At 48.3% G+C, this 25,316-nt stretch overlaps 1 protein-coding gene and 1 long non-coding RNA gene across 5 annotated transcripts; one reads left to right on the top strand and one right to left on the bottom strand.

Moving 5' to 3' along the window:
- Positions 1-16,103: 16,103 nt before the first annotated feature.
- On the bottom strand, positions 16,104-23,779 carry GAL3ST3 (galactose-3-O-sulfotransferase 3). 4 transcript variants are annotated; one of them, XM_038563866.1, is made up of 4 exons: positions 23,581-23,779; positions 21,682-21,883; positions 19,678-19,914; positions 16,104-17,822 (listed from the first exon to the last, which is right to left on the bottom strand). In XM_038563866.1, the coding sequence occupies exons 3-4, from the start codon at positions 19,800-19,802 to the stop codon at positions 16,652-16,654; spliced, it is 1,296 nt and encodes a 431-aa protein (XP_038419794.1). In that variant the 5' UTR covers positions 19,803-19,914; positions 21,682-21,883; positions 23,581-23,779; the 3' UTR covers positions 16,104-16,651. The 4 variants fall into 4 exon arrangements, with proteins under 4 accessions (XP_038419794.1, XP_038419796.1, XP_038419793.1 ...); XM_038563868.1 differs by having other exon boundaries at positions 19,272-21,883; XM_038563865.1 differs by lacking the exon at positions 21,682-21,883.
- Positions 17,113-21,887, top strand: LOC119864265. Its single transcript, XR_005373617.1, has 3 exons — positions 17,113-17,278; positions 18,150-19,425; positions 20,299-21,887. It is a non-coding gene; the product is annotated as an uncharacterized LOC119864265 (long non-coding RNA).
- Positions 23,780-25,316: the final 1,537 nt, after the last annotated feature.

Raw genomic sequence — 25,316 nt, 5'->3', positions numbered from 1 at the left:
TTTTATTTATTTATTCATGAGAGACACAGAGAAAGAAAGAGAGATAGAGACAGGTAGAGACACAAGCAGAGGGAAAAGCAGGATCCATGCAGGGAGCCCAAAGTGGGACTCGATCCCAGGACTCCAGGATCAACTGCTGAGCCACTCGGGTGTCCCAATGAACCAGAACTTAAAGTCAGTACTAACTCCAAAGTCTTTTCCTTTAACCACCATGCTGTCTTGTCTTCCTGCTGAAACTCACTGCAAAATGTTTCTTGTACGCTGAATTCATCCTGTCCAATGCAGCTCTTCTGGAAGCTCATAGGTCATTCCTTTGACTACAGCTGCTTGCTGAGTGCTTGGGCACAGCCAAGTACCAAGTGGCATTGGCTGCTAGGTTCCCTGTCCTCAAGGAGCTCAGTGTCTGTTGCCAGCTGTAGACAAGAAAAGACTAGAAGGAGTGCTAACTATACCACAACTCCATTCTCCTCTTCTTCTTAGGTAGAGGGCCTCCTAATTGGAGATTACATTTCCCCATGAAATTTGCATTTAGGTGTGGCTAAAGAGAGTAGAGACAATGTGAGAACTTCCCAGTCTTGTATTTGAGGTGTTGGGCATATAAACCCTCGTTTTCCCCCTTCCTATGGACCAGAGTATGGATACAAGAAGCAAATAGGATCAACACTCTAGGGCAGAGTTTTCTACAGGACCACAGAATTGGCCTCGAAATGTTTCCAGACGAGGGGTTCTGTATTGTGATTTAAAAAAGAAAAAAGCAGCATTATATATTTTTTTAACTTCATGTGTCCTGTGATGCCAATGCTTTCAGCAATGGTCAGTAACCAAGCAGCCTCAGATACCACTAGAGGTCGTTCAACCCTGTCTAGCAACTGTGTTCATCCATGAGCTTTCAAGGTGAGCTCAGGAAGTCCGGTGATCATTTGTACATACTGTGTTGCTGGGATGGGATGGTGTGAAGACAGATGACATTAGCCTTGCCCTCCTGAATGACTTCCCCCAAACTCCCCTTATGCGCTGATGACTGTCTGATGGGAGCAAACTTTCTGGTAGGATAGAAAATCAGAGGAAATTTTCCTTCTAAATAAATAATTTTTACACACTGTGGCTCAGTGGCCTCCCTGCCACTTCGCTGTTGATGTACACACTATAAAACATGAATTATGCCGGGTAGGAGTGAATTTTAGCCTCATTTCATATTTTTGCAAGTTTCTGGTTTAGTTATTTATTATGCCCTTTTATTGTATGTCTTATTAGCATTTATGTTTTACAAATGTGTCTAATGGTCCAATGTGGTGATTTTTCATTATGAGGTGTGAAATGAAAGAGGAAAAGCTTAGGACTATGGAAAAATCTGGTAGAGTTGGTAGTAAAGAATTACAATTTACAAAGGCAGTGATGGCTTCAGCAATATTGAAAAGAACTTTACAATATTGAAAAGAACTTTACAAATTTGACACGTAGATGCGCTAATTGTTATCAATTGGTATTTCAAAGCAAACAGATTAAGGCTTTTATTTTATATTATTTTTAAAAAGTTTTTTTTTTATTTATTCATGAGAGACACAGAGAGAGGCAGAGACATAGGCAGAGGGAAAAGCAGGTTCTCCATGGGAAGCCAGATGCGAGACTCAATCCCAGGATTCCGGGATAAGACGCTCAACCACTGAGCCACCCAGGCACCCCTAAGACTTTTATTTTAAAGGTCACGTTCAGGGGATCCCTGGGTGGCGCAGCGGTTTGGCGCCTGCCTTTGGCCCAGGGCGCGATCCTGGAGACCCGGGATCGAATCCCACGTCGGGCTCCCGGTGCATGGAGCCTGCTTCTCCCTCTGCCTGTGTCTCTGCCTCTCTCTCTATCTGTGTGTGACTATCATAAATAAATAAAAATTAAAAAAAAAATTTAAAAAAAAAAAAAAAAAAAAAAAAAAAAAAAAAAAAAAGGTCACGTTCAGTAGAAAGTTTCAAAGAGCAAGTTATTTGGTAGCAGAACTCACTGTGTAGACAAGAGAACCTAATAACGCTGGCACGTGAAATTAGAGTGAATGAAATGGTAGCGTATGATGCCAAATAAAGAAGTGAAGAGACTCTTAGAAAGAGCAATAAGTTGATGTACTGATGACGTCACATGATGCTGAAAGCTGTTTGTTTGTTAATAAACTGAAAAACAACAGACTCTTGGTCCAGGCTGATGAGTCCATGTATTTCACCTGTAAATGCCATGCTATATAGCATGTGTAAGATTTGTAAGTGAGGGTTATAAGCAAGAAAACTTTCTCTGCTGCAAACAGCTTTGACACAGAGAAACAAACAGCTAAGCTATATTTAGTGTTTTCTTCACACCTGGACTCAAAAGATCTGTTGGAAGAACTGCCAGGGCATTTGAACTGATGGTATTCCCATCAAGGGTTTGTTTCACAAGGGTTTTCACTGCTCTTGTTAAAATGAACAAAGAAACAAACAAAACAACCAAAACCCAACAAGCAAAAACTTGACGTTGTCACACACACTGCCTCCTTCACAGAGAGTCAAAAACTCTTGGAGATGAAGAAACCATTATGCTGCAAAATGGTTCACTTTTTTAAACCAAGACTGGTTTATTTGAGAGTGTTTAAAAAACTGTGATACAATCCAGAATTCTACTTCTGTCTATGTACTAAAAGAATTGAAAGCAGATAACTGTACACCCATGTTCATAGCAGCACTATTTACAATAGCCAAAGGTGGAAACAACACAAATATGCATGGACAGCTGCATAGCTAAACAAAATGTGGTATGTACATATAATGGAATGGTACTCAGCCTTAAAGAGAAAGGAAGTGTGGACACCTGCTACATAGATAAACCCAGAATATATTGAGCCTAGTGAAATAAGCCAGACACCAAAGAACAGATATCATATACTTCCATTTAAATGAGGCACCCAGAATAGGCAAATTTGGAGAAAGAAGTTTGAATAGTGGTTATCAGGGTTTATGAGGAGCAGATAATGGGAAATTGTTAAATGGGGTGAGTTTCAGTTTAGGAAGATGAAAAAGTTCTGCAGATGAATAGTGGTGATGGTTACACAACATTGTGAGTGCACTCAATATCCCTAAATTGTGCACTTCAAAATGGTTTAAATGGTAAATTTTGTTATGTATATTTTACCACAGTAAAAAAAAAAAAATTAAAACCTGCAAAAACTGGGACAAAGAATACAGAAATCTCTTGGTGGCTTCACATTCTGTACGTGGTCTGTTGGGAAAGCATCAATTTGGTTGGGGAAAGATGCTGACTGAATCTACAGGATGGGTCATCTTATCTAATTGTTGAAAACTCCACCACTGATTGCCTTCTAATAGGAGTTGACATGAGACACAAATATCTTCTCATTCTGTGAGCATTTTAAGAAGCCATCCATAGCCTAGACCATCATGCGATCAAGTTCCCAGTTCTGCACTTTCCAAGTCTCTGCAAGCGGCCAGCCCATCAGATATTGCTCATGAGTTCATATAAATCTGCACCTCAGGTTCTTTTTTCTTTCACACAAAGTGGATAACATCTGCATTGCCCAATGTTCTGCCCACTGGGAGGATTTTTCTTCACCACTGTCTTTCAATGCCATCTGTGAATGTGTTGTCATGCAGCATCTGTCCACTTCTGGCTGTGGCTGGCCTGCAATGCAGAGCCTTACACAAGGCAGGTTTGTACTTTTTCCTTATCTCCTTGCAGCCTTTGAGTGTAAATGGAGAGAAAGGAAGTGAAGCAGTAGAAGCAGATACCATAGGAGTCTGAACCACCTGCATGGGTTTATTTGTGCCTTTTGGATCTTCTGGGGCCAGTATCATGCATACTACTTTTTAAAAAGATTTATTTATTTATTCATGAAAGACACAGAGAAGCAGACATAGGCAGAGGGAGAATCAGGCTCCTCGTAGGGAGCCTGATGCAGGACTTGATCCCCGGACCCTAGGATTATGCCCTGAGCTAAAGACAGATGCTCAACTGCTGAGCCACCCAGGTGACCCCCCCACACTTTAATTTATTTTTAAAGATTTTATTTATTTATTTATTTATTTATTTATTTATTTATTTATTTATTTATGAGAGAGAGCATGCACAAGCAGAGGATGGGGCAGAGGGAGAAGCAGACACCCCCACCCAAGCAGGGAGCCCAACATGGGGCTCGACCTGAGGATCCAGAGATCATGACCTGAGCCGAAGGCAGACGCTTAACTGAGTGAGCCACCCAGGCGCCCCATATACCACTTCAATTTCTAACGGGATGCAACTGAAAATCCAGTTTCATGATTCTGTGGGTCAGATTTGAGCACAATAATCACTTGATGGTTCATAAATTAGTTATTCAATCTTTACTTAGTCCCAGTAGCAGGCCAGAGCTGCTGTTTAGAATATAGAATAGTTATTAGAGGAGGATAGCATAACCAAAATTCTAAGGGTCTTAGCTGTGATGCTCCTATTGGGGCTGACCAGAGGCTTGACGTGGCATCTTTGGCTGACACCTAACTCAGCCACCTGGATCTACTAGGCATAATGCCCATAAGGTCCGGCAGCTTGCATCACAGGCTGGACTTTTGAAGAGCCTTTTTTAGGTCCAAATGTAACATTGTCATTTTTTTTTTTTTTTGCAATGGGTTTGGTGTCAGAACACAGGTGTTATGAAAACCACTGCTAAACCTAAATCAAAATGGGAAAGGAAAAGACATCAACATCGTCATCATTGGACACGTAGATTCAGGCAAGCCTACCACTACTGGCCATCTGATCTACAAATGTGGTGGGATCGACAAAAGAACTATTGAAAAATTTGAGAAGGAGCCTGCTGAGATGGGAAAGGGCTCCTTCAAGTATGCCTGGGTCTTGGATAAAACTGAAAGGTGAACGTGAACGTGGTTCCACCATTGATAGCTCCCTGTGGAAATTCGAGAGCAGCAAGTATTATGTGACCATCATTGATACCCCAGGACACAGACACTTTATCAAAAACATGATTCCAGGCACATCTCAGGCTGACTGTGCTGTCCTGATTGTGCTGCTGGTGTTGGTGAATTTGAAGCAGGTATCTCCAAGAATGGGCAGACCCATGAGCATGTCCTTCTGGCTTACACACCGGATGTAAAACAACTAATTGTTGGTGTTCACAAAATAGATTCCACTGAACCATCCTACAGCCAGGAGAGATATGAGGAAATTGTTAAGAAAGTCAGCATCTACATTAAGAAAATTGGCTACAACCCCAACACAGTAGCATTTGTGCCAGTTTCTGGTTGGAATGGTGACAACATGCTGGAGCCAAGTGCTAACATGCCTTGGTTCAAGGGACAGAAAGGCCCCCTTAAAGATGGGAATGCCAGCAGAACCACACTGCTTGGAGCTCTAGATTGCATTCTGCCACCAACTCGTCCAATGATAAGCCCTTACATCTGCCTCTCCAGGACGTCCACAAAATTGGTGGTACTGGTTCTGTCCCAGTGGGCCGAAAGGAAACTGGTGTTCCTAAGCCTGGCATGGTGGTCACCTTTGCTCTGGTTAATGTTACAACTGAAGTAAAGTCTGTTGAAATGCACCATGAAGCTTTGAGTGAGGCTCTTCCTGGGGACAATGTGAGCTTCCACGTCAAGAATGTATCTGTCAAAGATGTTTGTCATGACAATTTGGCTGGTGACAGCAAAAATGACCCACCAATAGTAGCAGCTGGCTTCACAGCTCAGGCGATTATCCTGAACCATCCAAGCCAAATCAGTGCTGGCTAGGCACTTGTGTTGGATTGTCACACAGCTCACATTGCTTGCAAGTGAGCTGAAGGAGAAGAGATGGAGAAGAGATTGTCATTCTGGAAAAAAGCTGGAAGATGGTCCCAAGTTCTTGAAATCTGGGGATGCTGCCATTGTTGATATGGCTCCTGGGAAGCCTATGTGTGTTAAGAGCTTCTCTGACTATCCTCCTCTGGGCAGTTTTGCCGTTCGTGACATGAGACAAACGGTTTATGTGGGTGTCATCAAAGCAGTGGACAAGAAGGCAGCTGGAGCTGGCAAAGTCACCAAGTCTGCCCAGAAAGCTCAAAAGGCTAAATGAATATTATCCCCAATACCTGCCACCCCAGTCTTAATCAGTCGTGGAAGAATGGTCTCAGAACTGTTTGTGTCAATTGGCCATTTAATAGTAAAAGACTGGTTAATGATAACGATGCATCATGAAGCCTTCAGGAGGAAAGGAGAATGTTTTGTGGACCATTTGTTTTTTTTGTTGTTGTTTTGTGTGTGTGTGGCAGTTTTAAGTTATTAGTTTTAAAAATCAGTACTTTTTATTTATTTTAAATGTTTTATTTATTTATTCATGAGGGACAGAGAGAGAGAGAGAGGCAGAGACACAGGCAGAGGGAGAAGCATACTCCATGCAGGGAGCCTGATGTGGGACTCGATCCCGGGACTCCAGGACCACGCCCTGGTCCAAAGGCAGGCACTGAACTGCTGAGCCACTCAGGGATCCCCAAATCAGTACTTTTTAATGGAAACAACTTGACCAAAAATCTGTCACAGAATTTTGAGACCCATTAAATGTGAAAAAAAATGTAACATTGTCAGATGTTCAGGTGACCTAGCAAATAAGTCAAAGCAGCTTGCCCAAATATATGTGGGTTCCAAAATCCAAAAGGCATACCATACATTGCTCCTCTTTCTCCATGGTGTATGATGTAAGGGGAGCAACTCGTCTCTCACTTTGGAAGAGATATCCAACATTTCCCAGACCTCTGGACCCATAGAAACTTTCCTGATGTGTCAGGTCCTTGAACTTCCACAGGGTTCATCTCTGGTACACATGTCTAAGGCACCAAGGTTCATGCTCTTTCCTATTCACAGCACCTATTTAGCATAATGGCATCAGTTGAGTGTATCAGCATGGTGTTCTGTATTGTCAAGTCTGTCAAAGTCCCTCTAGACTTTGCAGTTTGCCATAGAATGGAATAAGCCAGGATCAAGACAGTAAGATACTGTTACTGATACCGGTACAACAAGATACGGTTATTCCTGCCATGTAAACTCAAACAGGGTAATTTCCCATACTTGTGGGAATGTAAGAGAAAGCATTCACTACTAGTTCAATAGCCATATACCAGTTGCTGGCATTTATATTGATTTTCTGCAATAAGGATATCAAATCTAGAATTGTAACTGTGATTGGCATTGCCACATCATTAACTTTGCTTTCCTGCTGTCAAATAGGGAAGTTCTAAAAGGATATGCCTCTCTCAAATCCCTAATGGTGGCTTTAATCTCTACACTTTCTCCAGAATTTTTATTTATTTATTTTTTAAAAATTTTTTATTTATTTATGATAGTCACAGAGAGAGAGAGAGAGAGAGAGAGAGAGAGGCAGAGACATAGGCAGAGGGAAAAGCAGGCTCCATGCACTGGGAGCCCGACGTGGGATTCAATCCCGGGTCTCCAGGATCGCGCCCTGGGCCAAGGCAGGCGCCAAACCGCTGCGCCACCCAGGGATCCCATCCAGAATTTTTTTTAAAGATTTTATTTATTTATTCATGAGAGACACAGAGAGAGAGAGGCAGAGACATAGGCAGAGGGAGAAGCAGGTTCCCTGAGAGGATGTGGGACTTGATCCCTGGACCCTGGGATCATGACCTGAACCAAAGGCAGACACTCAACCACTGAGCCACCCAGGCATCCCTGGAGTTTTTTTGTTTTTTTTTTTTTAATTTAATTTAATTTATTTATTTGTGAGAGACACAGAGAGAAGCAGAGACATAGGCAGAGGGAGAAACAGGTTCCCTGCGGGGGAGCCCGATGTGGAATTCGATTGTAGGACCCCGGATCATGACCTGAGCTGAAGGCAGACGCTCAACTACTGAGCCACCCAGGTGCCCCTCTCCAGAGTTTTGGTATCACTTTTGGTTTATAATTTGTCAGGGCTGGGAAGACAATTCCAGGAGTTTCCGCTTGCTCCTCCCCCACCCTTTTAACCACAATAGCCCACTCTAGAGCAGCAAACCACTAGGAGAGTCTGCCAACTACTGAGCGTTCATATCACAATAAATTCTGGAATGGGAGAAATAACTACAGCACAAATCGGAGGGCCTTAGGAATGTGGCCTTTAATCTCTAAAGGCCTCCAGTGCTAATTGGTTTCCATGGATAATAATATTCAAATTAACATCTGAAACTACAATGACTTGGTACAATGTGATTTTAGTGAAGCTGGAGCTCTATTTCTCAGACTTCTCTCCCCTGCATAGTCCTGACTTAGTGTTGGCCACAAGTGACATTTTGTGCAAGATTTGGAAAGTAGAAGTTAAAGAAGAGTCATATGGAAAACATACAACTTGAGTAGGAAAAAAATCTTCCCTTTTCCACTAGGAAAGTTGGTCTGGGGGCACCAGGCATAGTTGTAACTCCTTCACAATGACCCTTATCTGGGGACTCACCTTGTTGGCACGGGGCAGCAGCTGGGTCTCCGGATCCTCCAGCTTATGCCAGATCCTCCTTCAACTCCTGTCACAGCTGTTCTGGTGCATGTTTGGCTTCCTGACAGAACGCCAGCTTCCCCCTTAAGTCACCTGCATCATCAAAGTGGCAGCCTTACATGTGGAGAGTGACTGATGTGGGCTCTGGTCCATCCTGTAGGGTCTAGGTCACCCTCACAAATGCCAGTTTGCTCTTACTTCCCCCACCTCGCAGTCATCTCAACTCCCTGCCTGCTGTCCAGGCAGGCTCCAGCACAAGATAAAAAGACAACAGTCTTACACAATCAGCTCTCACAATCATGTAGGGTCTTATTCCTAAAACACATTTGGCATATATAACCACTGCTGGTAATTTTGTTTCTCTGATCAAATCCAGGTTGATACTTTAAAAGCATCACTTTTAAAAGTAACTTACAGGGGATCCCTAGTGGTTCAGTGGTTTGGCTCCTGCCTTCGGCCTGGGGCGTGATCCTGGAGTCCCGGGATTGAGTCCCACATCGGGCTCCCGCGTGGAGCCTGCTTCTCCCTCTGCCTGTGTCTCTGTCTCCTCTCTCTCTCTCTGTGTCTCTCATGGATGAATAAATAAAATCTTAAAAAAAAAAAAAAGTAACTTACAGGGCAGCCCCGGTTGCTCAGTGGTTTAATGCAGCCTTCAGCCCAGGGCCTGACCCTGGAGACCAGGGATCGAGTCCCATGTCGGGCTCCCTGCATGGAGCCTGTGTCTCTGCCTCTCTCTCTCTCTCTCTCTTTCTGTGTCTCTCATAAATAAATAAAATCTTAAAAAAAATAAAATAAAAGTGACTTATAAAAAATAACATTAAAAGATACACAAATTGCCATTTTCTTTGTTAGAAGAAACTTAGAGTTCAGTGCATGTCTCCTGTCCCTTTGTGAACAAAAGTAAATAAATCAACATCTCTGTAGATTCCTTATAAAGTACTTATGACAGGTTTGGTTTGATTTTACTTCTTGGCAGTGCTGGTATGAACCCAGCATCAGGAGCAGCTCCTTTGCTGGAGGAAAGAGGGGAAGGTAGTATGATAGATTGAATGTAAAAATAACATCCTCCTTCTATCCATAATGCCTCTTGAAATGGGATTCTGTAGCAGGTAGTTCCCTACCCCTTGAATATGGGGCAGGGAAAGTAAGTCTTGTGACTTACTTTGGCCAATCAAATGTGGCAGAATTGATGGAGTGTTTCTTGAAAGCTTCAAGAGTTTGCTGTTTTCCCTTGCTCTATTGAACCCACACTTAGGCAACGAGAACATGCTCAGGCTCATCTACTAAAGATAAGAGAGACCATATAGAACACAACTGAACCATCTTGGTTGAGGCCATGCTAGACTACCCAGATCCCAGGCATCATGCCAGCTGACCATGGACTGTGAGTGAACACAGTTGAGATCAGTCAAGCCCAGCCCAGATCAGCAGAACCACCTAGATGACTAATAACCTGATGAGAATAAGTCTTCTAAAACCTTTATATTTTGGGGTGGTTTGTTACACAGCACATTGCTAACTGATACAGGATCATGGGAAAAGGGACGTGTTACAGAATGGGTAGGAACAGGTACCTGGGTGGCTCAGTGGTTGAGCGTCTGCCTTTGGCTCAGGTTGTGATCCTGAGGTCCTTTGATAGAGTCTCGCACAGGCTCCCAGTGGGGAGCCTGCTTCTTCTTCTTTTTTTTTTTTTTAATTTTTTTATTTATTTATGATAGTCACAGAGAGAGAGAGAGAGAGGCAGAGACATAGGCAGAGGGAGAAGCAGGCTCCATGCACCGGGAGCCCGATGTGGGATTCGATCCCGGGTCTCCAGAATCGCGCCCTGGGCCAAAGGCAGGCGCCAAACCGCTGCGCCACCCAGGGATCCCGCCTGCTTCTTCTTATGCCTATGTCTCTGCCACTCTCTCTTTCATGAATAAATAAATAAAATCTTAAAAAAAAAAAAAAAAGAATGGGTAGGAACTCTCCCGGTGGATCAAAAGAGAAAAGGCACTGTGGGCAAATGGAATATCATATGCAAAGAATGGAGGTATGAATGAGCCCAGCAGCTTTAGGCAGTGGTATGCTGGTAAATGTTTAACACCATCTCTTCATGTGTAGTTATGATGTAAATATTGGCTGATATATTTTCATTTTTGCAATGAGGAACAAACTTTTTTCTTGAAGGACAAAGGAGTAAATATCTTAGTCTTTGGGGGCCATACAGTCTCTATAGGCACTACACAACTCTGCTATTGTGCAAAACGGCCACAAAATAATAAATGAATTAGTGTACCTGTGTTCCAATAAAACTTTATTTATAAAATCAGATAGTGGGGAAAATTTGGCTTATAGTTTGTTGAACCCTGGTCTAGATGATCAACAAAGCAATGAATCAATTGGTCTATAGTGTTTGTTGATTTGTATTGTAACTATTTCCACTATGGCTGATTTCATGCTACCAATGAAAAATTTGGAAGAAATGTGAAGTAGCACAACATTCTATAGGATTTCCACCAGACAGATAAAATAGACATAAATAACCTTAAGAGCACAAACAATAGTAAAATCTAGTAAACTAATTAGAAAGTAATGAGTTGCCAGTACTTATTAACTTTGCTCTTAATATAATTTATTTGATAAGTCTATATAATTTAATAATTTAATTTTTATTTTTATTATAATTTTAATGTGTTTAACAACTAGCTGGCAAAATTCAGCTTTCAAGAGCCAGTAAGAGCCAGACTTGGCATATCATTGCATTCAGGGAATGGTGTGTAAAAAAATCCAGTGTGGCTGGAACACAATGGGTTAGAGAAACAATGGGAGATGTAGCTGAAAAGTTTTTTTAGGGATGCCTGGGTGGCTCAGCAGTTGAATGTCTGCCCTGGGCTCATGTCATGATTCCGGGATCCTGGGATCAAGTCCCACATTGGGCTCCCTGCATGGAGCCTTCCCCTCCCTCTGCCTACCTCTCTGCCTCTCTCTGTGTCTCTCATAAATAAATAAACTATTTTATTTAAGAGTTTATTTATTTATTCATGAGACACACACACACACACACACACACACACACACACACACACACACACACACAGAGGCAGAGAGAGAAACAGGCTCCATGCAGGAAGCCTAACGCGGAACTCGATCCTGGGTCTCCAGGATCACACCCTGGACTGAAGGTGGCACTAAACCGCTGAGCCACCGGGGCTGCTCTAAAATCTTTTTTAAAAAAGTTTTTTTAGGGGTCAGGGATCAGACTAGACTGGGCCTTGTGGGCCGGTAAGAGGGGCAGTGTTTCAAATGGGAATGATAACATCTGGCTGCTTTAGGAAGGATCACTCTGGATACAGAAAGGAGGCTGCCTTGGGGAGCCTGAGACAAATAGGTCAGTTAAGTATGGTCGTCAGAGTACCCACAGAGAAACTGATGGCTTGGACCAACACAGGTGCTGTGGAGAAGGATATATGGGTAGATGCCAGCTATTCAGGAGTCAGAATCTATAGAATGTGATGATAGCTGGTACTGGGAAAGGGGTGAGGGAGACATTAAGGAGACATCAAAGATTGGGGCTTCAGCTTCTGCTTCAGTGAGCTGCCAGTCCTTGAAACTGAGAGTACTGGAGGAGCTGTTTTGAACAAAAAGTGAGAGGTCTGGTTTTGAGCATAATGGGTTTGATGAGTCTGGGGAACGCCCAGGAGGGGAGCTCTAGGCTGGAAACAAAGTTGGGAGAGAGGAACCAGGATCCTGCCTCTTGTGGCTCCAGCTGATGGGAGGGTCCCCACTCCTGTCTCTGCCCTGGCTGTAGGCCACTCTGGAAGCCACATGCCCTCTCTGGGACTCAGTCTTCCCATTTGTAATGGGGTATTAGGCTATGATTCCTGTTCCCCTGTTGCCTAAGTGTTGTGAAAATCCTATGAGATTTGTATGGGAGTGGAGAGTGGGGATGAGGAGGTTGGTCCTGTCCTCTCCTTTGCTCACTGGAGGGTGCAGGGGGACCTTTTAGAGAGGAGAGCCTATGGCCAGCCATGGCCCTCAGATTCCTGCAGTTCTTCTGGTCAGAGGAGCTAATCTCAGGTCTCTGAGATTAAGAAAGGGGCTGCCAGTCTCACCTCCCCTCATCGGCTCCCCTCCTCTCTTCCTTCCCTTCATCTGGATGCCCCCGGGGGCTGTCCCTCTACTCCGGTGTTCTTACCCTGCAGTCCCTCTCTGCTTCTCTGGCACAGCCTGAGAAGCTGCCCAATCATGTTGGCAGATTGCCAGGCACCCAAAGTGCTTGGGCTCTACCCCTCTCTCCCACACAAGGCTGTTCGCAGGAGGCTTCTATAAGGAGGCTCTTTTTTTTTTTTTAAAGATTTTATTTATTTATTTCAGAGAGAGGGAAAGAGAGAGAGAGAGAGAGAGCACACAAGCATGAGCAGGGGGAGGGCAGAGGGAGAAGCAGGCTCTCCATTGAGCAGGGAGCCCAGTATGGGGCTCATTCCCAAGATCCGGAGATCATGACCTGAGCTGAAGGCAGACGCTCAACTAACTGAGCCATCCAGGTATCCTATAAAAAGGCTCTTGAGAAAAAAAAAAAAGAAGGCTCTTGAGTTTGATGGGGCAGGACAATAGATTCCAATGTCAAGGACTGGGGCTTGGGGGTCTGAGCACTCTGGGTTCTGTCCTGGCTCAGCCTCTCCCAGCCCAGTAAGCCTGGGCCACCACACCTTTTAGTGCCTGTTTTCCCTTCTGTGAAAGGGAGATAAAGAATAACACTTGCTTCACAGGGGTGGTGAAAGTATCATGTGAGTAAAAATACACAGACACAGAGAACACTCAGCCCACCGTAAGTGCTCAGGAGACATTAGCTGGTGTCACTGTTCTTATCCATGCGCCTTCTCCCAGTAGCACTTGCAATTATAGACCTTTCTCCTGCTGGCTTCAGTGACTCCTCTTCATATATAACAGAGGTCCCCACCTGATGTGCTGCTTAGCCAGCCAGGGAAGAGCTGCAGATAGAGATCATGACCCCTCTGCTGTGGGGACAGCCCAGCCTCCCCTGACTGTCATTGTAGCCACTCCGTTCACTCCAGCGTCCCACAGGACAATCTGAACTTCCATGTGGATGGCCCAGGAGACACTTGGCCCATCTTCTCTACTCAAAAAATCAAGGCTGCTGTTGCCCATACAGCGCCTTTGAGCAAAGTAGAAAAAGGCACCCTTACCTCACAATGCTTCTATGTGCCGGTAAACCCATGGAACAGATGTGCTGACCTGTAGCACCAACAACATGAAGGGTGTCTGTCTTGGAGGAGCCCTGGTGGCACCAGACTTGCTACCTGGGGAACATTTCCCTGTGTCAGGCACTGTGCTAAGTGCCTTATCTCAAATACTGTTCACGAAGCTCAGGACAGAAGTGGTTCGTTTCTTTTTGTTGTTTTGTTTGTGTGCTTGTTTTAGGAATGATTCATTTCATAGGTGAGGAAAGTGAGGCTCAAATGGTAAGACCAAGGTCGTGAACGAGTAGGCAGCAGAGTCATGGTTTGAACTCCAAAGCATGGATGGAAGTAATCGCCTCCATTAAGTCACTGTCATCAAGGTAACTGCATACACACATGTCCCAGACCTTACTGTAAGCTCCTTGAGGCAGCAACCACATTCCACCCACTGTCCAGTTCTGGAAATGCGCAGAGTGGGCACAGAGTGGACAGCACCACATGTGTGTTGAAAAAAGCCATTTTGCAAGGTATTGGGGACCCAGAAGCTGGAGCCTGTTTCCCTGTAGCTGAATCTGAAGATTTTTGGACCAAGGAGTCCCAGAGCCTTCCACTCCCATCCCCTCGCCCCGCTTAATCACTGAAGGTGATTCGATTTGGTGCCTACTTAGGGTCTGCCTTTGCTTGGACAGAGAAACCCTCTCCCAGGGCCTGTTGATTCCATATTATTCCAGTTGGTTCTTGAATCCAGATTTTTCTAGGTCCAGAATTGTGCTCTCTCCTGAAATGGGGCAAAGTTTATAAAAGAAGGCCCACCAGTCTGAGGGGCTGGGAAGGCAGGAGAGGTATATCAAGGCAGATCTTAAAGGCAAGTCTGAATTTTCCAGGAGGATCCAGGACAAGGTGAAGGTTATTCTTGGCAAAGATATGACCAGAGGCTAGGGCTAGAGAAAGGCAGTGGCAGACAGACCCCTTCTTGGTCAAGGGTCCAGAGCATGGGGCAGCCCTGGTGGCTCAGCAGTTTAGTGCCGCCTGCAGCCCAAGGGTGTGATCCTGGAGACCCTGGATCGAGTCCCATGTCAGGCTCCCTGCATGGAGCCTGCTTTTCCCTCCGCCTGTCTCTGCCTCTCTCTCTCCTCCCTGTGCATTCTCATGAATAAATAAATAAAATCTTAAAAAAAAAAAAAGGTCCGGAGCATGGTTTTCTTTGGATAGAAGACTTTGAGTCTAGTACAATTTTTTACTGCTGCTTAATGCCAGAAACGTAATTACGACTTTGTGCATCTCTAATTATTGCCTTTTGCCTTTTCCAGAGCTCTACTGGTAAACAGTGGGGTGCTATAAAATTAGCCTCTTTTTAAAGCCCAGAAACTGCCATCCAAACTGTCAACTAACCATTCCAATCTCCATCGTCCAAACAGGTCAAACAGGTCAACGATTGTCTCTGTGAAGAATAAAATAAAGAGCTGATAGCAATGTCTTGGTTTCTTCACTTTACATTCTTTTGAGGGAAGGTCCTGGGAGTCAGCCTAGCCTAGGGTATGGGAACTATTTTATTCAAATGACAGTGTGATAGCACTTAGGGAGCACAGACTCTGAAGCTACACTGTCTGGATTCAGATCCTAGCTGTGTGACCCTGAGTGTTAATCTCTCCAAGTTTCAGTCCTATCACCCATAGATGGTGTCCATCTGGTAAGTTAATGTATGTAAAGCCCTTAAACAATGGCTGTCACACAGTAGACCACATTAGCTATTATTTTTACTACTTGTCCAGATCTGTCAACATAGCTATGAAGAAAGTAACAAAAAGTCCCCATCCTCTGCTAGTCTCTTAAGAGAGTTTCATGTGCAAGTGCCGGATGTCTTGCTGTGCTAAAAAACACTGGGGGGGAAGGGAATGGTCCTCATCTGAGTCGGGGTGTTTTCTCCTTGTGGAAGGGCTGGTAGTGAAGTTCGTAACTCAAAAGGAGGAGGTTGAGGTGAGCACCTCCTTACTGGATATGATCCTCCATTCAGCCTCTGCTCAGCCTGAGGTGGTTGTTTCCCTCTACTCAGGACCTCTGCCCCATCCTTCCTTCAGTTTCTGCTCCAGTTCCAATGTCTCCCAGAGCACCCCATGAGCCCCATGAGCCCTATCTGCCTTGCTCACTTATGTTCCCCATTAGACATGGTGCTCAATAAGTGGAGCTGAATTGAATGAAAAGCAATTATTTAGATTTTTCTCAAAGGAAAATAGTGGAGCTGAGGCGGCCAGTTTGCTTCCGTGAGCCCAGTCAGTCAAGGGGTGTTTGTGAGAGTTGTGAGCCTCTGGGAAAAGTAGTGGAGGAGCTTGATTGAGCCTGGGGCCCCTTTCCTCATGGTGACAGTGACAGCTGCTATTTTTGGGCATCTGCCTCATCCTCTAACATGGGAAATCTAACCTTCAGTGACTGACATACCACCTGTGTCTTTTAGAGGTATTTTATTAAAGAAAAAACAAACAAACAAAAAGCCCAACCCAAGAACTCTTGGTTCTGGGAGTCTGGGAGCAGCTTAGGTCTGTGGGGAGGGTGGAACCTGGAAGACAGACAGTGTGGGGGGGGTGTCTCTGACCCCCGGGAGGAAGAGCAAGAGCTTGGGGAAGCTGTCGGGCAAAGCAGCCTTTCCCAGGGCTCAGCACCCCCTCTGCGTGAGGCCTGGGCCTACCCGCGTGGAAAAGACAAGTGTGGGGCTCAACCCACAGAAAAAGGCAGGGTGGTCAGTTCCGGACAGGCCTCAGACCTCTTGCCAAAGTCACCAGCCAGTAAGGAAGGACAAATGGGTAGCCCGGAGCTCAATCGGGCCTATCAGCACCCTCCACGGAAGTGGGGTTCAACTCACCCTAGGGAGGCAGGCTCAGATTGGGAGACGGGGCCCCAAGGACTGAGCAGAAGGGGGCCTGACGAGGGGGGAGCTGGGGGCAGTCCTAGGCAGGACTCCCGGCGGGCAGGGTAGGACCCAGACTCTTCAGAGCTCAGTGGCCCTGGGGGCTGCGGGGCAGTGCCCGGATGGGCCGGGGCGGAGGATTGTCCAAGACTGGTTCGGGCCGGGCGCGAACGCCGCCCCTGCGCTTTTGCTTGCGCAGCAGGTAGCTCGAGTACTGCACCTCGGGCATGGCCAGCTTGAGGCAGGCCTCGGTGGCTGGGCCCGCGCCGCCGTTGGGCAGGTCATAGCCCATGATGTCCACCTTGCGGCTGGGCTGCCATGGCTGCAGCTGCTTGGTGCGGATCTGAGCGGCGGGCCGCAGCACAGGCTCGTCGCCGAAGCAGCGCCGCAGTAGGCGCTCGCGGGCCTCGCGCAGCTCACGCGCCTCGCGCTCCACGCACGCCCGGCCAGCGCTCGCCACGCGGCGCCAAAACGTGGCGTTGAAGTGGTCATACAGGCCCGCGTCGAGCGCGTTCCAGGCGCGCGCAGCCCGTGCAAGCGCCGCGGGAATGGCGGCGAGGCGCGAGCTTGCGGCGCGCGCGTTGAGCTTGGCGTAGAGCACGTCGTCCAGGTCCCAGGCCAGCAGGCGCCGCAGCAGCACCAGCGACTCGTCGAAGTACTCGGCGATCATGACGAGCGAGAAGACCTCCTCCACCTGGCGGATGAGGCCCGCCAGGTAGGCGGCGTCGTCGCGCGGGCTGCGCTCGTTGTCGCCGCCCAGGTCGTAGGCCAGCGTGTTGTGCGCGAACATGGCGAAGTGCTCGCCCGCGCGGTAGTAGGCCTCGGGCGCGCGCAGGAAGGCCTCGAGCGACGCGTTGGGCACGCGCCGGAAGGCTGGACAGTACTGGTTGTAGTAGCTGAAGAGCGACTCGAACATGGCGGCCGGCTCGCGCAGGATGGTGACGTAGATGGTGCCGGGTGGCATGAGGCGCTCGAGCTCCGCGCGGTCGAAGCGCAGGTGGCTGGCTAGCACGTGCGGCGGCCGCGTGGCGGGGTGCACGAAGTGCGCCGAGAAGTTGCGTGGGTAGCAGAACTGGTGCTCGCAGCTCGGGTGCGGCAGAGCCACCGTCAGGTTGTGCCGCTCAGCGAAGCGGAACAGTATGTTCTGCACGGTGGTGCCCGCAGTCTTATGCGTCTTCAGGAAGGCCACAGTCATGTGCTTGGGGCGGGGCGGTGAGCCCCGCAGAGGTGGACAGCTCAGAGGAAACAGCTTGGGGTACCTGCCAAGTCGGGTGTGGGGGGGGCGGGGTGTGCAGGGGTAAGGGTGTGAGAGGGGTGCATCTCAACCCTTGCCCCTCCCCAAGGATGTTGAGATGGGCCACAGACCCGTAGAGGGGTATGGCGGGTGGCCTCTAAGATGACCTTCCGTGCTCCCCGTTGGCCTTGGGTATTCGCGCTTTTGTGTATTTCCCTCCCCATGAGTATGAGCAGGACTTACTGATGCAACCAGGGAATAGAATAGGGAGAAACGATGGGATGTCACTCTGGAGATTACATTATAAGATGACTATGGCTTCTATCTTGGTCTCTCTCTCTCTCTCTCTCAGATAAGTCATGCAGGGAGAAGCAAGCTGCGGTACTATGAGCAGCCATATGGGGAGGTACCATGTGGCAACAGTCCCCGAGGAACTGGGCTCTTAGTCTATCGCCTGCTTGAAGGACTGAATGCTGCCAGCAACCACACGAGTGAGCCTGGAAGGGGAGCACTTCTGATCAGAATTTCATTTGAGACTGCGTCCTCAGCAGCCAGCTTGAGTGCAACTCCATGTGACCTTGAGCAAGAAGTACCCTGCTAAATCACACATGGATTCCTGACCCACAGAAGCACGATAATAAATGTTTGATGTGTTCAGGTACTAAGTTTTGAAGTAGTTCGGCTATACAGAAATACATAACTAATATAAGGACAGGGGCCCTTGGAGATCCTTGAGAAAGCCTACTCTACACATATAGAAACTGAAGACCAGAGGAAGAACCATTTACATTATCTGGGAACTCAGCTAAAATCACCATATTCTCTTATTCTTTGTTTTCTTATTTTTACTTTTTCACCGGCTCCTCATCTTATAGATGAGTAGCATGAGCTTTGAGGCAATCTGTTATGTGATTCTGTTAAGTTCTCTGGAGCCTCATTCATTTATTAAACAAGTTTTGTTTTTGTTTTTTTGAGCATGTACTATGTGCTAGGCACTGTTCTAGGCTCAAGAATTTTACTCGTATAAAAAACAAAGAATAATCCTAGCCTTCATGAAGCTTTCATTTCTTTTTCCTTGTTCCTGAAACAAAGGTGTTTGGGATTACAGGTGACCTGTAAGTTCCCTTCAGACTTTGAGTTACTCTTGTTTCTTTTCTATCCTAAGCATCATGTAATGAGGATTACTTTAAGCACCTTTGAGAATGCCACCAAGACTTCCTATCTATGGCTGGTTTGGGCTCAGGGTAATATCTATACAGATACTCCTCCTAAAGACCAGCAGATCATCCAGCAAGGAGAACTGAGCCCATTCACACCATTCTCACAGGCAGATCATGTAGAAAATGGGAAGGTTGTGGCCCTGAGAGGGGCAGGGACTTGTTGGGTTCCCATAATGAGCCAGGAGTAGGGTAAGGGCTCCTATTGGTTGTCACATTGGATTCTGTATCAGGATGACTAATTGGGTCACACGTACCATCATTCCCATTTTATAGATGAGGAAACAGGCTCGGAGAAGTGAGGGGATTTGCCCAGCACAGCAGAAGTAATGAGAAGTTGTTTGCAGTCCTTTGGGGAGACACTCAGAACATGATGTTGTGGGAAGGACTTGGACTGGATTAGAATCCCAGGTTAGTCACTGACTAACTCTATGACTTCAAGCAACCTTTCAATGAAGACCAGTCCCTGCTCTGGGAGGTTGTGTGGCTCTAAGGAGAATGTATAGAAAGCACTTTTAGAACAGACGGAAGGGGCAAAGCCCAGCGGAAGACACACTTTTCTGGCAGATAAAAGGGATGGGAAGGAGAGCTCCAGTTCTGCCAACCAGGCAAGAATGTAACTCGCCTGGGGCCCGCCCCCACACCGAGGCCCAGCCCCCTTACCAGCTGAGCTGCGCCCCCTGGTGGATGAGGAGGCTTAAGGTGCCACATCCTAGCACCAACAGCAGGATTTTCCTGCGGCTCATCATCTTGGTGGCCTGCTGCAGGTGCTGAAGGATGGGTGGCATGATGGGGTACCCAGCCCTGGACCAGCCGGGGCCTTGCTATCCAGGACTCCCTTCGCTGGCACTCATGGGGGCTCCTGGGGCTCTGGTAGCAGGGCCAGTATTCCTGAGAGGCCTAGTAGAAGAAGGAGGCAAACAGGTTTTCAGCAGGTAGAGGAAATGGGCTGTGGGCCCCAGCAGGACTGCTGCAAAGGAGAGCTCCAAAGGGTGGAATGAGCAGAGAAGCCAGAGAAGATCAGATTCCTACCTCCCATTACCAAGACTCTATCTCCACACTGCTCCAGATAACTTAGTCTTGGGTGGAATTACAGGCTCTGGGGTGTGGCCAGCTCTTCAAGCTGTAGCCACTCCTCCCTTGAGCCCTGTCTCGGCTTCTCTGCCTGGCCCGAATTCATCTTTGTCTTGTGGTCATTTGTATCTGTCTCCCCAGTAGACTTACCTTAGCACCAGGGCTTGGCTTAAAGCACAAAAGTCTCAATTCAAGGTTTCTCTCCTTCAGGACTCCTTGCCTGACTGCTTCAGCCAAGAGTTGGTCTTGACTCCCCAGAGACTGAGCTCATATGAAACTACTGAGCAGACCTATAGCTTCTTGGGTCTCTTGACGTGGGCAATGGATCAATACTGCAGGTTTACTACATGTACTGTACTCTTACATACTTAATTCCATGTAATCCCCACCACACTTGTAACACAGATGTTATTCCCCATGTTACAGACCAGGAAACTGAGGCTGTAAGTGTTGGTGCTATGTGTCCCATAGGCACACAGCTGTTGGCAGGATCAGGATTCAGACCTGTTCTTTCTGGTTTCAAACTAGTCCCCCTAGACGTTATATGTGCTGCTTCCACAGAAAACTGATTTCCCCGTCCCTGCTGTGGATTCTGGCAGTTCTGCATGCTTCTGAGCCCGAAGCATGGGCTTCGGCCTTCCTAGCTGAGCTCCTGCCCCGAAGGCCCAAGACCAATAAATCCATGTGGGAAAGAAAGGAAGGACTTGAAATCCCAGAACCCTATCTGGATTCCATCCCCAGACACCTGAAACCCTGGCTGCCTCATCAGCTGCCTCTGCAGTGAGAGGTGCCCGGCCAAGGCCGTGACATGGCAGCCTAGGAGAGGGGTGGCAGTGTGGGGAATACGGAGGGGCTTCTCCTTATTGTCCTGCTGAGATTTTCCAGGAGAAGGTGGGTCTCCATCTCAGGTGAGTGGCAGGAGTGAGAGGCAGAAGAAGGGTCTGGTTTCCAGCCAGTCACCTGTCCCTGCATGAATACCTTGGCTCAAGGGCAGCCTTTGGCAATGCTAGCGGAAAGTCAGCTTCAGCAGCAATGCCTTCCTCCCCATTAGGGTAGCGTCTCTGTCTCAGGGCCCTCAGTCTCAGGTCTAGGTTCAGCTTCAGCCTCTCACACACACACACCTCTTGAATGGGGAGAGGGAGCCTGGAACCCTATGGGCATTTGCACGTATATGGAACTAGGACACCTGGGTCCCAGGAGGGATGAGGTAATGTAAAAACTTTTGACCATCACTTTCCCCAGGGGCCTGGAGCTTAGTTTTCAGTCCCTTTTCTTAACCACTACCTCCCCTGCTCCTCATTAATCCTGGATTACATTTAAACCTGTTTGGGTGGAAAGATGTCCCGGTTATGCCTTTCCTTTCTCTCCAGGCCCTATCACCTGGTTTCCTCCACCAACCTGCAGACAGACTTAATCTGCCTGGGGCTGAGGGAGGTGAAGGGTTCAGCCACACAGGGCCATCCAAGGGCACAACAGAGAAAGTCTAAGGCCCTGTGGTCTTTTCAGGGATTGCTAGGGGCAGAGAAGGGCTGGCTCTGCCTCAGTGAGGAAGCCTACAAGAGGAAGTCAGAGTCTGTGGCCTCTGCCACTTACCCTGCCTAGAGGATTTGGTGACAAGATGGGAGTTTCCTGGGGGCACCTGGGTGGCTCAGTTGGTGTCTGCCTTCGGCTCAGGTCATGATCCTGGGGTCCTGGGACGGCGCCTGGCATTGGGCTCCCTGCTCAGTGGGGAACCTACTTCCCCTTCTCCGGCTCCCCGTGCTTGTGCTTGCTCACTCTCTGTCAAATAAATAGTCTTTAAAAAAAAAAAAAAAGTTTTATTTTTTTTAAAGGGAGTTTCCCAAAGAGGCTAAATGGGGGAAGGGGGCCAACGTATTCTCATCTCTGCTATACTTGCTAAAAGTACCCTATTTTCAGTGGACTCTGGGTCACCCAAGGAGGTCATGCCTGGAGGGAGCTACACTGGGACTTTCCCTGGAAAATGCTTCAACCAGGCCACACAGAGAAGGACAATAGAGTACTTGGTGGTCCTCTCCATCTCCCTCCCCTCCATGTCTTAGCCCTGGGGACCCGGCCAGCCAGACTCCAGTCTGAGGTCCCCTTGGAAGAGGGAATCATACCTGGACACCAGCCCTTCAAGGTGGGCACTAGTTTCTGTTTGGTCAACATCAGTGACAGGATGTTCACCAGTTTCAGATACAGCCTGGTCTGTTTCTGAGCAGTCTCAGCTAGTCAAAGTTATTCCTGGGACAGCTAGGTTCAGCCTACCACCTCCTCAGCTTGTTCTCTTCCACCTTCCACTCTACATGATTGCTAGTGCTGCCCTCCTGCACCACACAGATCATTTTTCTCCATGACAGACCTTCAGGTATTTGAAAGCAAGAACCTTGTCTCCTCTGGGTGGGCACCTGGCCAGGCTAAACATTCCAGGTCCGGAGAGAGGGTGCTACCTGGACCCTGGAGGCCTCCCTTTCTTGGCAAGTTCTCTCCACTATGCCTCCTTGGAAATGGAGTCAGAGTACTGGCACCTGGGGATGGGGGTTGGCCAAGGCTAGGCTTAACCTCTATGATCTTAAGGCTGGTATAGGGTGGGTGGTGGGCTCCAGGGGCCCCGGCTCCTGCTGGTCACATGCTTCAAACCACTCCCCTTGTCTCCCCTGTGTCTGCTCCATGGAGAGAGTTTCCCTCAGCTGTCCCAGACAGGTCAGGATGCCCAGCCTCATCAGAATATCAGTGCTAATTTTAGTCAGAACAATTTACCTCAGGCTGCTGCCTGGTTTTGCTAATTGCTTTCATTTCTCTGGGGAACCAAGGAAAAAATTATCTAGCTAGCCAGAGCTTCGAAAACTGGCCTGGACACCCACCCACTCCCAAATGAGCCTTCTCTCTCCATCCTGGCTCTTGGGTCAATATGGGTGCTTTTAGAAGAGGAGGGTGTCCTGGCCTGGACCACCGGACCTGACCATTGAATGACCTGGAGACTCCATCCTTACTTGAGGATGGCACAGCCCAGTGAGTAGGGAGGGAAGCTGCCCAGGGCACTAAGGAGGAAGAGGCTAAGGGCTGAAGGGGTTGCAAATTAGTAGCCCTGGAGATCATCTATTTTTCCACCTCCCTCTTTTCCTTCCTTTTTCCTCCTAGCCTGCTGCCAGGTCCCCCCACCTCCTTCTCCCTGCCATCCCCCCCCCATCATCCCTGCCTCCGAATTCCCTTCATCCTCCTCTCTCCATCACTACCACCCCTCCAGCTCCCATTCCCTCAATTTCGTCCCCACCTACCCCAGGGATTCAGTCACCAGGATCTGGTCACCATAGGGGATAGGCCAGATTCCCCCTCTCACTCCGGGCCTCTCTCGCTCCCCAGGGGGCAGAGCGCACCCCCCCCCCCATGTTCTCCAGGCACTAGGCCCCCGCGACACTCTCCTGCCCACCCAAGATCTCCGTCCGGTCCATCTCCGTCCCCCACCCCCACGCCGGGCACTGCAGTACTCACGCCAAGGGCTCTGCCTCCGACCTGAGTGGGGGGGTGGTCGCCGCTATCTCCCAACCCTTGTCCCGAAATCCAATGCGGATCGGAGGGCGCCGGGGGCTCTGAGCGCCGAGTGCGGGTTCGCTCGCCTCTCCGCGCCTGGATGGGATCAGGTGGCGGCTCCGATCCTCTCCGCTCGGCCAGCCGCCCGCCCCCCATCGCACACCGGAGGCGGGGCGGGGGCGGGGGCGGGGGCCCTGCAGCCTTGCCGGGGAGGGGGAGGGGAAGGAGCGGGAAGGGGAGGGGGCAGCTCTGACTCGCGGGCTGCCCAGGAACAATCTCCCGGTGGCATCTTCGGATGCCAGCATCCCTCGGCAACCTTCAGAGACTGGACACCAATGTGGTCAGCTCCTTGCCCTCACTCTACATAAGGGGAAACTGAGGCCCAGAAGGTATCTGTACACTCTGGCATTGCTGCTGGGCATTCCTGGCTCCAGAGGCCAACCTTGGGCTGGTGGGTCCTGGGGGAGTTAGAGACACAGGTATTCTACAAACACTGGCATGCTCTCTCTCTCTCTCTCTCTCTCTCTCTCTCCTCTCCTTCTCTTCTGTCCACCTCCAGTAGAGAAGCACAGCTCCAGCCTGGAGTCTGCTCCCATCTGCCCTCACACTCCTGTGGATCCTTTTCCTTCCAGCCCCTAAGGCAGTCCCCTGCTGCTGACCCACTCCTACTCTCCAGCAGGGCTCCAGACCCACTCACTCCTGACCAGAGCTTTAGCACTTTGTATTGGGAATCAGAGAACCCAAGTTCAACCCTTGTTAAACTTAAGTCCCAGAGTCAAGAGCAAAGTCCTTGGGTCTGGATACTTTCAGCTCCCAATAGAGAGCTGTTCTTGGAGCTGCTGGAGGCTGCAGAGATGATACATGTGAAGGCTCTATGTAAAAACTCCCATGGGGGCACCGGGGGTGGTAGTCCCAAATTTTCTGCCTTCTTAGTGCTTAGCTCCTACCACCTGGGAGCTGGGCAGCAGTACCTCTCAAAGTCATACCAGACACCAACAGTCCCACATATAGTTCATTGGTTCTCACGGACCCCTGCTTTCTCCTGCCATCTTGGCCTAATATGGCAAGATCCTGGAAATGGGACAGCCTCCTCCAAACCAGGGCTGGAAGGGATTGGATTCCATTCTAGCCCCACACAGTTAGCTATTGTGTGAGGGTCCTTGTTACGATGTAGAAGGGGATGGGAACTCTTGGAGTCAGGAGAACTCCTTGTGGTCTCAGTTTGGCCTCTTGGGGATGTCAGCTTCTCTCTGCCCCAGTTTCCCCTCTGCACAATGGGAGGTCCAGCCCTGCCTGGTTCCCAGGGTTGTCATGATTAAAGCCCCACTTGTCCCTTTCTGGCCCTAGGTACATCACCTCCTCATCCATCAGACTTTAGTTTATCTTGCTTCAGTGATCACCTTTCCGAGCACATACACATGCCTAGGGCGCTCCAGCCTCAGATGACCTGCCAGGATCTCTCCAGTTACAGGGAGCAGAAAAATGCTTCCTTTGGGTCAGGAATGGTTCTTCCTGAGTGTGCTGACAAGCTGGAAGGGAGGGCATCATTGCGATTTCTTCTGTTCTTTCTGGGTTTGGCTTCTCCTTTGGGAGTGTCAGGAGACTCAGATGGTGGTGGTGATGGAAAGAGGAAGCAGGCTTGGGCAAGAGGAAAGAATTTCCTATTTAGGATTATGATGTGAGCAACCTTCCTGGCC

This window comes from Canis lupus, chromosome 18, assembly GCF_011100685.1.
Source record: "Canis lupus familiaris isolate Mischka breed German Shepherd chromosome 18, alternate assembly UU_Cfam_GSD_1.0, whole genome shotgun sequence".
In the NCBI taxonomy this organism is placed as follows: Eukaryota; Metazoa; Chordata; class Mammalia; order Carnivora; family Canidae; genus Canis; species Canis lupus.
This window is presented reverse-complemented; position numbering and strand designations above follow the sequence as displayed.